At 36.5% G+C, this 13,178-nt stretch overlaps 1 protein-coding gene across 4 annotated transcripts in view; it reads right to left on the bottom strand.

Annotated features, from left to right (window-relative positions):
* VWF (von Willebrand factor) overlaps window positions 1–13,178 on the bottom strand; it is a 105,787-nt gene that overhangs the window by 13,229 nt on the left and 79,380 nt on the right. For all 4 annotated transcript variants that reach the window (XM_015871491.3, XM_015871484.3, XM_085522182.1 and 1 more), the window contains 9 exons: window positions 12,217–12,437; window positions 11,032–11,224; window positions 9,857–10,198; window positions 6,360–6,565; window positions 3,526–3,628; window positions 3,343–3,417; window positions 2,681–2,785; window positions 2,005–2,210; window positions 258–407 (listed from right to left, as the gene is read on the bottom strand). In XM_015871491.3, the coding sequence (XP_015726977.2) occupies window positions 258–407; window positions 2,005–2,210; window positions 2,681–2,785; window positions 3,343–3,417; window positions 3,526–3,628; window positions 6,360–6,565; window positions 9,857–10,198; window positions 11,032–11,224; window positions 12,217–12,437 (1,601 nt within the window). The remainder of the gene's footprint in view (window positions 1–257; window positions 408–2,004; window positions 2,211–2,680; window positions 2,786–3,342; window positions 3,418–3,525; window positions 3,629–6,359; window positions 6,566–9,856; window positions 10,199–11,031; window positions 11,225–12,216; window positions 12,438–13,178) is intronic.

Genomic DNA, 13,178 nt, shown 5'->3' with positions numbered 1-13,178 from the left:
ACAGAAAAAAAAAAAAAGTGGGAAACGTTTTTAAAAGTCTTTGTTTGTATATACATACACACACACACATATATATACACACACCAATAATATACAAAAGAAAATACAAGATGAAAATTGTTCTACTGGCACTTTGGACATAAGATAGCACATGCATTTCTCCAGCTCTGAGACTTAAAGGCTAGAATGCAGTCTGAGGTCTGAGTGGATATGCACACTAAGGACAGTGCTAGTGCACTGATTTAAATATTACTCACCCGAGAGCAGAATGTGTTACATATTTTGTCACGACATTCCACCATCTGAAATCCTGTAATATCATCTCTCATAGTAGTGCAAGAACATTCCTTGCAGCCTTTTGTCCAGGTTTTCCCGATGGGGTAAACAATGTTGTCGTGCACACACACCTATTGAATGCAACAGTTAATATATGAAAGAACACACTGCTACTGTAAGGATACACTTAGTTCTAAATGGTTGTTTATTAACACATGAAACCTACCACAAATTGTATGTCTTATTTTAAAGCCACTAGATATGCTACAAATCTCAAAATTGAAATCATTCTGTCGAGGAAAGGAACATAAGTGCAGCTAAAACGGCTGTTTTATAATGAATGAATTGGAGATTTTTTATTGCATTCAGAGGCAAATAACTCAGTTCAAGGCTTGACTGGGTTTCATTGGAAATATAATGGGACCCAGTTTGTAGAGACAATAAACAATGAATCCTGTAGAATATGTCACACACAGACAAAACTTTTGTCAGCTGTCTCATCATAAAAAGATACTATGGCAAGCACATGCAGTCATTCTCTTTTATCAACCTTAAAACATCACAGCAATCACAAAAGTAGTGTTATCATTTATATTGCACTCTCTCTTAGTAAATTTTACAACATACTATTAAAGAAATGAGTCTATTAATTTTGTACATATAGAAATTACACAGAATCACAGAATCACAGAATTGTAGGGGTTGGAAGGGACCTCTAGAGATCATCGAGTCCAACCCCCCTGCCAAAGCAGGCTCCCTACACCATGTCACACAGGTAGGCATCCAGGCGGGTCTTAAATATCTCCAGAGAAGGAGACTCCACCACCTCCCTGGGCAGCCTGTTCCAGTGCTCCGTCACCCTCACTGTAAAGAAGTTCTTCCGCACATTTGTGCGGAACTTCCTATGCTGTACTTTCATCCCATTACCCCTAGTCCTATCCCCATGCACTACTGAAAAGAGACCAGACTCACCACTATGGCTCCCACACCTCAGGACAATCTAACCCTATGTTAAGATGGTGAGTAAGGTTGCTCCAGTGAACAGGTTTCACAGCCCTGAAATCTCTCTTCTAAGCAACCTTATCTTAAATATTAATATAACATAATACTTAATGAAAGATTGACAACATTAGGGAAAAAAAAAGTATCCTAGTGAAACTTTAACCAAGCCAGATACTAATTTGGAAAAATAAAGTAAAATATACTTTACACAAGATACAATTCCTCCTCAGAGAAAAGTAATCAAAGAACAGAAAAAGTCTAGGTCTAAAGTCAGTATACGATTGAAAATATAAAATTCTAAAATACAGTAATTGTACTAAGCCAAAAGTACACAACTTTTATCCAAAAATAAACTAGAAATTTCAAAATGACCTCTAAAATTTCATACATAGTATATATGGATTTGATAAATATATATGTGGATATGACATTTATATATATTGAGAGATTACATATATGTATAAATATATTCAAGCACGTATTATCATCTGAATTTCTCAAAGTCACAAAAATTGAATGATTGCATCAGAATAAAATTACTGTAATAAACAGCTACAGTATGTTGCAAGGGTGCATTTTTCTCACACACACAAATGAAAAATGCCTGTGTATCACTTTCCAGTAGGGGTTTTGGGGTTTTATTTATATCTACCCACTGCTTTCGGTGCTGTCATTTCACACATAAAGGATAATCTCATCCACGAACTTCTAGTTCGCCACCCTTACCATGTCTGGAACACAAGTAGTAGATATGCAGCCACAGTCATTGGTGAGAGATCTGGATAAATACCCAAGAGGACAGCTCACTGTTGAGTTACTGCAGCTGCAGGTACACTCATATTTGTCGCAGCACTCTGTCTTCTTAACAGTCAGTTCCCGATGGGGTGGGCAGAAAGGTCTTTGAACTAGACTACACGCTTCTCTGTTACAAGCTAGCAGAACAAGATTAAGCAGATGTAATTTCAGATCATTGCAAATGAACAAGAGCGTTCTTAGGTAGTAGGGCACTAATCACTACTGCAAATTATTAAACTCCTACTTAGAATACTAATAAATAAAACAAATATAAAAGACCCAGGTAAGAGACTGTACTGAAGATTCAGAAGAAGCTCCTATCTTACCAAATATACTTGTATCTTCTTATATACATATATAAAGGATATATGAAATATACACAAATTTCAGAGCATGCATACAGTGTTAACAGTTTCCTTAACTCAAATGTGAGTACACTTTTGAACATGCCAACAATAACTTTTTTCCAAGTGTGAAATCATTACATGGCCGGTGGCTCCCAAATAAAACCTTTCACGGGGAAAATGCTGTGAATAAAAAACATCGTCAATGTTATTCAAATGCAGTGCTTCAATGTCATCTAGTGCTAAATATATATTTATCTTACCACATGTATAATTTGGTCTGCATTCTCCAGGGTTGGTCAGAGCAAGCTGCAGGCCAAACTCACATTCAGGGACAGGAGGCAAATCACAAGAAACTAGATCACAAACTAAGAAGAGAAATTAAGAGTGTTTAAAACCATGCTTCACTAGTTAATCTTCTAGAAAAAGGTATATGCATTCAGGTACATGCCCATTATGCTTGTTCCCTACACTCAATTGCTATCCTAAAATCTGATGCAAATAAGTGTCTAGGGGATCAGTGATCATTTTCAAAAATAGCTTAGGGAACACTTTAACACTTCAAGTTTGGGTTATGAGGACTGGAGTTCTAATGTACTTCCTGTTGAAAAACAAAAAATAAAAAACAGCAACAACAAAAAAAACCAGGTCACAAAGAAAAGTGTATTTGAGAAAAAGACATTTCTAATGTCACTTAGCAATAAATAAATAAATAAATAAATAGAAAAGCTTATTTCCTTTCTTCATCTCTTACAGAAGGGCAAAGTCAAGTTTGAACTTTCCTCAGGACTTTTTGTTTCTCCACATGGATGAATGGATGATAATTCAGACATTCAGTGATTTAAAAAAACACTGTATTGTATAGTTTTGAATGATCTAGTAAAAACATGTACCAAGAAGATTCCAACAGGTAATGAGAACCTACCACACTCATACATAGGGCAGCACTGGTTAGGGTCCCTACGCAGACGAGGAACTTCACAGGAGCCACACTGCACAGCTAGAGTAAGAATGAAACATCCATAAATTAAGTTTAGATAAGAACTAAAACACTAGGTTAACAAAAATCTGTTTGAGACCAGTTGTACTTAGAGCTAAACTAACTTACTTTTGATAGCAGTGCAAGGTTGAAGAGTGCAGTTTACTTTTCTGTTGTCAAGACATGTACAGATCTTGCAAGGCTCATTGGAGGGAACCCATGTTTCCATGTGCTGCAGAAGAAAAAAAAACAAAAAAACAACCAAACAAAAGCCAGTACTGATTGTTAGAATGAAATCTCATATTATGATCACAATTATACTAATATATTAGCAATGGGAATGGGTAAGGGTGAGCAAAATTAATGAGAAAAACCAGTAGACTACATGAGGAATTAGTTGGTTGCTCTGTTAACAGTAGGAAACCGAGGAGATGCACAACTCTGAGTGTATGAGTTTAGCTAAGCATGTAAAGAATATGTGAATGAGATGAGGAATTACTACTGTTTTATGCACAAAAAATGCTCAGACATTATAAATGCAATCTTAAGCTACTGTGAAAGTAACAGTGAATCATAGAAGTATATGCCATGTTGGATGTTCAGTAATAATAGTAGAAGAAATGATATTTTGGGGAATACATAGAAGTGGCTCCTTTTCCCAAATTAGTTGTACTTAAATATAAAGAAATAAACAGTGTATATTTTTAATTAAGAATCTCTGGTGTCTCATCACTTGATTTCCCATTCATTTGCAGGCTGGAAAAACACTATATAGCAAGCCCAAATCTGAAAGAATCATTCTTGTGATGAGTACCAGCCGGCAACAAGCACATTAACAAACTACCAGTGAAGTATATGATTATTCAGCTACTGGTCTCTCTCACTAGAGAGAGGAAATCATTGATTGTAAGGATGTAGTGACTTATAAAGTGCTGCCTACATTTAAAACCCATGACAATAGGTAGGTATTAATGAAAAGTTGAGCTACAGGGTAATAAAATTGATTTGTACACTCAATCAGGATTCTAGGTGATAACATGTAGTATCAGCTAGGATGCCATTAAGGGAAAAGATGATATCCAGAGAACTCTAAAGTGCATTTTAAAAAAACAGCTTGCTGAAACTTTCAGTAATAAAGAAAGGAAACATAGTATCACCCATACCTAGTGATACCTATGTGTTTTAAGCAATTTATAGGAGTCTGTAAATACAATTAAAATGATATTTAACTCCAAAGGTTGAAAGCATGGCAAGGATGAGACAGGAGGCATGCCAGAACAAAACAACTGGAGGTTTTACTAAGCTTAAGAACCAAATTGCATAGGATTAATTAATGCACAAGAAATCTGTTTCAGTCAAGGAAAGCTTGTGTTGATATCTGCTAGAAAAGATTATTGGTTTGGGGTCAGAGATTTCAATGGACTGAGTTAGAAAGCCCTGAGAAGCTGACAGAGAAAGTCTAAATTTACAGATGGTGATGTGAAAAGCATTTGGATATTTCAGGTCACAAAAAGAGAATCCAACTTTTTCATCAGCATCAATTTTCTCAATGTAAATGAGCCTCTTTCTAATACTAGATAAGATGACCTGAGATAGCATGGTGTTAGTAGAGCTCTATATGGGTATTGGTACTGAGAATCCCATAAGCCCAAGCAATACTTCAGATAGAGAAAGGAACAGAGGAAAAGAGCATTAGGGGAAAAGAAAGGGACTACAGAGATCATAAACCAGAAACAGTTTCACTGTCTGAGGTGATCACATGCTTAGTCCTGCAGTGGTGGAGATGAAAATGATAAGAGCTGATCTTCCTTTCCCAACACAGTAACTGACGCGAAAGCTTGTTACTGGCATACAGACTAGAAGTTTGCAGAGTTAATACTCCATTAAGGGGTATGCAACAACTTAAATGAGTTTCAGTACTTGCACATAAACAAGCAGATATCACCACAGCCATTATTCTCAAAATTTGCTCTGAGCTTTTCTCAGTGAGAGCTTGAAACAATTACTTAAATGGAAAATGCACCTCATTGCCTGAGGATCTGGGGACTTAAAGAATATAGGCCACAAAGATTTTAATGTACACATGCACTAATAATTTCATAGAGAACCATAATATTAAATAAAAGTTCACAAACTCACTGGGAGTTGTGAACAACTGATCTATATTTAGGGTAGGTTGCAATATACACTGGAAGCTATTATTTTGTTCCTTCAACAGAAATAATACAATGAATTTTAATTCCTCTTGTTACAAAATAAACAATTTTCTTCAATTTTTACCAGTTTTCTATGCAGTATGCAGATATAAAGATACTGTATATAAAAGGAAGATCCACAACAGACCTACCACAATTACAGCTACGTATATGGAGATGCTGTAATTTTAAAATAGAAGCTAGTACAAGCCATGTATTGAATCGTTCAGGAAAAAAACAAACAAACTAGCTCACCTTTGCTTCTGCACTTAGGAAAAAAAGTTTTTTTTGTTGTTGTTGTTTTTTTAAATCACCTCTTCTAGGCTCCACTTCATGGCTCAGAAGAGAAAACTTACATGAGGAAAACCCTGGGTCAGGAAAAGATTTGCCAAGAACACCATGCCATCTCACATGTCCCAGTCTTGCCAATCCACATGAATTCTACACAATTACTGGTAAAAGCCTGCTGAATGAAGTGTTCATCTTGCTAAAATGGTTTATGCCATTTCTCTTCTCTTCCCTCTAGCTCTCTTCTCCATATATATGTGTTTCTGGAGGTGTAATGTCCCAGCTGTATGTTTTATATCCATACCAGCTAGTTTCACACTAGGAAAATGCCTATGGGGCTGACAGCTGTCTGGTTATGATGAACAGAGCTAGTAAAGAAATTGTCCAAAGGGAAAAGTAGTTAGACTTAGAATACAGATTTACTTGCCTAGGTGCAAGCCACAACCACTTGTGAAGACAACATATTAAGTATACAGTTACCTGATGGTATGTGCCATCTTCACTGATGCACTGTGTGCAGACTTCTTCACCAACACAGCTGTCATTGAAAACCACCTGCCCATTTGGACAGAAGCAGCCCTCTGTGGGATAATCTTTGCAGACACTGAGACTGGTATCATTCTCACAGATCTTTATGCAGTTTTCGTGGCAGTGATCATATATCAAATATGTGGGACACTTCATTGCTGGGGGAGACCAGAAAATAAATAAATAAATAAATAAAAATCTTAGAGATCTAAATGCAGATTTCCTACACATACTTTCTTTAGAATTTTGTTGAGATTTTGAAAGCCAATATCCTCTGCAGCCATTAACATATTTGAAAACGTATCTTCAAAAATTATAAAATCTGCCTTATAAAGTGTTTAAAGTCATATGCTTAAATTAAAACCCCTAGAAAAATCATGAAGCCACTATTCTAAATCGCATGAATCAAAACAGCATGAGTTATGCCAGTAATGATACAACAGTTTGCACGAGCTGAACATCTTGCCTAATTTTGTTTCCAACAATGGATGATAAACATAAGAATTTGGAACCATCTTTACGTGCATTAGAGAAGCACTGATAACAGTTCAGGGTTAGGACATATCCAGGACAGACAACAGCACTGAATAAAGAGTTCTAGACAACTTGATCAGCAGTATTGTCCCCAAGCCAGTAAAGAAAGCTAATGAACAGAACTGTTTGGTACTACAACACTGAATCTGCTGGATACTTGCATTAGCCTAAGTGCAGGAATTTTGCATTCCTCTTGCTGAAGCCAATTCATAAAAATGTTGCTGATTCATCACGAAGAGTTACTGCTTGCATACCTTGTCTGCTTTATTTTTCTTCATAGCTTTAATTAGGAAAAAATAATCTTATTTTCTATTTAGTTACTTTCAAAATGTTTATAATTATTTTAACTCATCTAGCAAAAAGAAAAAAAAAAAACAAACAAGAAACCAAACTGAAATAAAATTAATGAACAAAGGCCTGAGCTCCCAACTCAGCCAGCATTCACCAGATACACTGTCTACACACATACACATTTTCTAGCTAAAGCAAATAAAAAAAATAAATGCCTTTCAAACTAAAACTCTTCTGTTTCAAGAAACAGGTAAATTCAATTATTTCTGGTGTGTTGGAGTACATGGTTGAACCTTAGGACAAGAACCATAGTCTAGCATGCACAGAGGAACCTGAAAAACCACAGTTGATGAGTTCAATCCCATTATTAAAAGTTTTGGTTGGATTCTGAAAATATAAAAAGACTGTTTGTGTAAAATAGGAGAAATTTCCTGCTTAAAACCCAATAGTACTACCTACAAAAACTATTCTGCATTAAGATAAATAAATAAATAAATGAAATTCTGCAAACAAGGCAACTGCAGTAAGAATCATAGAATCATTTGTGTTGGAAGCAACCTTTAAAGATCATCTATTCCAATGCCTCCGCAATGAGCAGGGACATCCACAGCTAGATCAAAGTCAAGTCCAGCCTGACCTTAAATACCTTCAGGGATGGGACATCCACCACCTCTCTGGGCAACCTGCTCCAGTACTTCACCATACTTACTGTAAAAATAATAATAATAATTTCTTATATCAAATATAAGTAGTGATGGATGCTGCCTGCAGTAGTCTCACTTCAGGTCTGATGAATACATATCAAAGAACATCCACAGCACCTGTTAGAGTAGCACACCATCCACATATTTATTTGTGCCAACACACAAGCTTTCTTCTTGCTTACCTATCAGTAGCCCCAGTGCAAAACTAATCAACTGCTGCACAAAATCAGGTTAATTTATTTTAAAGTTTACTGTTGATAATCAACAGTGTAGAACCTGGACAGCTCATAAGCAAAACTAGTGTCAATGCTATATAGCCTCTAACATTCTTAATGCCATGTAGCATATAGAAGGCTACCTCAGACATTACTGTGCTTCCGTTTTGGAAATCTGGCCAGGTCCTACATGACTCACAGGTGCATTTTGTATGGAAAGTTCTGCTATAGATACATAAAGTGAGGAGGAATTAAGTATTTCCCACTGACAAACTGAGAAAACTTTATTTCAGCATGCCACTCCCCCCAGCAAGTTTTTTCAATGTTTCTTTTTTCTGTGAAAAAAGAAGTGACTGTGGACACTAGAAGAAGGGAAAAATAAGGCTCTATAACTCCCTCAAACTGATCTCAAACCAAATCAAAATACGTAATGAGATTTTGTGGTATCATGCATTCAGGGTGCTATTTTTCCAATTCTGAAGTAAAAAACATCTGGGAACAAAAGGGAAGGGAAATAAGGCAATTAAAAAAATGACTACATGTACCTACAAAAATCAGGTGCAAAAAACAACTGGGATATGAAGACACTGTATGATGGACTAGCTGGGAGAGAGAATGTCTCTTGCTATATATGTATATGCAATCCCAGGTCCCTGAAATTCTAGAAATGCTGAAAGTGAATATCGAAATAACTGTAATAATCACTACAGACAAACAGCATTATTCTATGAGCATGGAATATATCACCTCAAGAGCCATTTAATATACAAGGTATATTTTTGGCATATCATTTATAATAGGGCTGTCGGGAAAGAAAATGGGGAAAAAAAGCAATTAAAAAAAATAAACAGAACAGAATTTCTTAGGTCTACGAGAATTTTGAGAAGTAATTATATAAAACAACAACAGGATGAATTCAACACTAGCACCTCTACTAGACTCTGGGCATTCACAAGGCCAGCATCATGCCATAATGCTTTCTCATAACACTTAAACTCTTCACCTTCAATAAAGAACTAAAACACAGAGGGATAAACAGATTTGCAAAATAACTTAAAGATAGCTTGGGTAGTGTAGAGAGCATGCTTTGGAAAGAAAACACCACAGTTCATAGCCATTTCCCTCTTTTTTTTTTTTTTCTTTTTTTTTTTTTTAAGTGAAGTAGAAGCTTCAGGCTTTGGTTGAAATATGGGGTACTTACAAAGACTACTTCTCATACAAATACATGCATAAACAAAATTCAGAAAAGTCAATTTTTGTGCAATCAGCACCAAAAAAATGTTATAGGTCAGGAAGGAATTCCACCAGCACAAATTATTAGCGTCCCTGTCTGTCTTGCTCAGACCCTCTAATGTCTGTACCAAAGCAATTATGTCTGCAACTAAAACTGCCTGGCAGAATGAGGGCAATTCAAACATGATCCCATGACAGTTCAGTGGTTGTGAAGTCAGATACTATCACACTGGCTGCATTTTTATTTCATAGGTTATTCCTCTAGCCTTGCATAAGTGTCCTGCATTTCAATAGTCATAATGTCACTAAGAGACACTTTTTCTGTAATAAGTAACTTATTAGATGATGAGCCAGCTACCAGATCTTTAATAGCACTTATACATGAAAATCTGATCTGCCTCATATTCAAAAAGTAATATTGTGCTGCGTCAGGCAGTTTCTGTACCAGTTTTAGTATATGAAAACCCCTTACGACAGAATTCGTGTGTTCTCCAGTCTATGCAGATCCCATTTTCTCTGCAGACGTGAGCATAAGAATTTATCATCTCACAGGCTTCTTCCTCATAGCAGCTGCTCTCTTCACAGGCCTCATAGAACATGTCTGGGGGTATTATCGCGTGACATGCTGAAAACTGATCAGAGAGCAGAAGGTGGCAGTGACTGGTGGCATGCTCAGAGCACTCATCTTCTCTGCGGATTTCACAGTCCTTCCCCAGCTCTTTCACTGTCCAGTCTTGAATAAAGGCATCGCTGTTAGTAGTAACTGTGCCATCACGTAACATGAAGTCATTGGCATGGTTCTGGTCACACACTCCTAGGAGAGCAAATAAAAGTAAAAGAAACAGTTTGAATATAGTCAGCAGTAAACAAACCTAGAGAAAACAGGCTCAAGACTGACTTGTTGAGGCTGTTCAGTGAACTCCAAGGGGAAGATTAATCAATATTGTTTATAGCAGCTATCAAAATAATAATAAAGATCCTGATTTTTGTTTCTGTATTACAAGAGGCACAGATTATGCCATAGATGTCTAAGCTGTTGTAGAAGATACCCCAGAATTAACTCTCCCAGGCAGAAATATCCCCCACAAGACCTTCACTTTCCATACAAGCACAGGATGGGACTCAAATCACTGTGTGCTCTTGCATATACTTAAGAAGCTATATTTAAAACCACATTTTAAAAAAATCTAGAACAGATAACATAAGTAAAACATGACAGTTGCCTAGTTGTAGCGGAATTCCAGGGTCACAGCCTGAGCCACTGAGTGAGCTATGAGAGCACATGAGTGCCTGAAGCCAGTCTACTTCCATGCAGTCTGAGTCTGCGCGGGTTCCCCCCCCCTCCTCCAGCCCCTTTTCTCTCCTGCGGCATGACTAAATGAATAAGATTAGATGAGGAATGTGACCTTCCCCATTTCTCAAAGGTGTTACCAGGAGGAATGAGTTAATTCCTTTTGATATCTTTTCCTATAGTGCCTACTTCTCAAATAAAGGCCCTGTCATTGACCTCATTTGCCCTGCACTAGTCTACAACAGTGGATTGCCTGGATGAGAGAGTTTACAAGCTCAGGACTACACAAATTTCAGCATTAATAATAGTTCAAATTTGAGTAGCAAAGTATTAAAGTCAACAACTTTCTAACTTACCACAAAGCCCTTGTGTTTCTGATGAAAAGCTCTTTGGATTGAGTTTGAGAATAAATTCATTATTTCTTGGAGTAAATGTGAGATTATGGCGAAGATGGGAGAACTTGATTTCGTGCATTATTGCTCCATAGACAGTGACTTCAAACAAACTGCTAGAGTAGGGAACATGAATGCTTTCACCATCAACAGTCACCTGTTTTTAAAAAGGCAAAATGATTACATCAATATGACAAGCAGTTAAGATCAATCCAACCTAAAAAGAGTTGAATCACATTTTCACTGAATCTGGTCATAAGAGTTAATTCTGCACTCTGAAACTTTAATCTGAATCTAAAAATGCACAGAAATACTTGTCTTACACTTTGCGTATTACTTGAACAACTTCTTCAGCATTTTTTCCAAATGGATGCATTGCTTCAGCATAACAGATACACAGACCAGTGACGTAATGCATGAAGCTAAAATACCACATTCAGACCCTGAACACTGTTGTGACTCCAGAGACAGTGAACACTATCCTGTACCATACCAGACTGATTAAAAGTGTTTTTGTCAATCCTATCTTATTACATGAGTTAGATGAGGTCACCTTTTCAGGTTAGTTGACTCCCGTATATCTGAGGAACTTAGAGACTGCAAATGGAGTACTAATACATATTCAATAATATTCGATAATATTATTACATGTTATTAAATAAACATAATTTGAATACTTCTCTACCTATAAAATAAATGTAATACATAACTCTTAGCTAGACTTTCTTCTGAGACTGGGATCCACCAGCAAGGTAAGAACTGACTCCTTAACTCTTCAGGTAGCCACAGTCTTGTGTAGGTTTTAGAAAACAGAGACTGCTCTGCCACTCACTAACTGATAACACTGCATAGAGGACCTCTACCAACAAAGGAAAATCAGAGTATAGTATGTCCCAATTCCTGCCTTTCTGTCAGAAGTGTCTGGGAAACACTGATGCCCCAGCACAGTGGGGAAAACAAGAGAAGAAACATGACTGGCTTATTATGTGAATATAGAACACATTAGGAAATTTTAATGAGGCATTTGCTTAGACAACTAAGAATAGACTGCAAGGGGAGCAGAAACTGGATAAAGGATATAAATCTGTCCTCCTAACAAAGTCTGCATGAGCAGAGAATGCACAGATGACTTCACTGCGTTTTGCTTACTGTCATATTACTGAAGAGCTGAATGGATACACCACCATGTTTCACTTCAATAGCATCCATACAGTTCATCTTTGGTATAGTTCTGCATGGCCCTTCATGGAGAAGAACTTCAACATCATGTTGTATATCCTGAAACAAGGTGTAGGAGCAATTGCTGGTGAGCTTAAAATTAAGTCCATCAAAAGTGACAATATGTCGAGATGAACTTCCCATACAGACACCTGTAAATCAACAAATAATGTCACATAAACATGTGCTTTCTTTCAAATTAGACTACTTCTTCACAATCATTATAAGCATGTAAATTTAATAAATCACTGTAATCATAATAGCTATTAACCAATAACAAATTACGTATGAAGTATCATCTGCACAAATTTGTACTACAAAAATATAATGAAGCTCCCTCACATTGAATGTGATCTGCTAATAAATCTAATTTGAAAAATAAAAGCAAGAAAAATGTATTTTTAGAAAGGTTGCGATCATATTTGACTAATTTGTGTCATTATTACATTGCATTTCATTCTGTATTATGTTTGAAATAAACACTTTACTGTTTCATTTTATTAAACATGTAGTAAATGGATTTAAATGGAAAACAGGTAAAGAGAGGAAAAATAACACACATGGGATGAACTGATAGCCAACTGATGGGTTAGTGCTTCTAGTGTTGTTTCTCCACAGACAGGAGAAAAAAGATGATGATAATACCACGAGCACCTAAACAAGTCCCAAACAAAAGGACGATTCAAACTCAGTTCTTTTGCTTAAAGAAAAAGAAAAGTCACTACTAAGTATGTAGGAAAAAACTACCACTCATCAAGTTCTTTTTTTACTACTGTCAGCTTAATCTGTTCTGTGTTCCTTGACCTTCAAACTTTATTTCTTTTGTTGTTTAACCCCAACACGAGGCCAAGAACCACCCAGCTGCTTGCTCACTCTCCTCAGGAAGGATGGGG

Source organism: Coturnix japonica, chromosome 1 (genome assembly GCF_054131305.1).
Source record: "Coturnix japonica strain WE chromosome 1, WE-NBRP24, whole genome shotgun sequence".
Classification (NCBI taxonomy): domain Eukaryota; kingdom Metazoa; phylum Chordata; class Aves; order Galliformes; family Phasianidae; genus Coturnix; species Coturnix japonica.
Note: the sequence above shows the minus strand (reverse complement) of the source record. Positions and strands in the feature narration are given on the sequence as shown.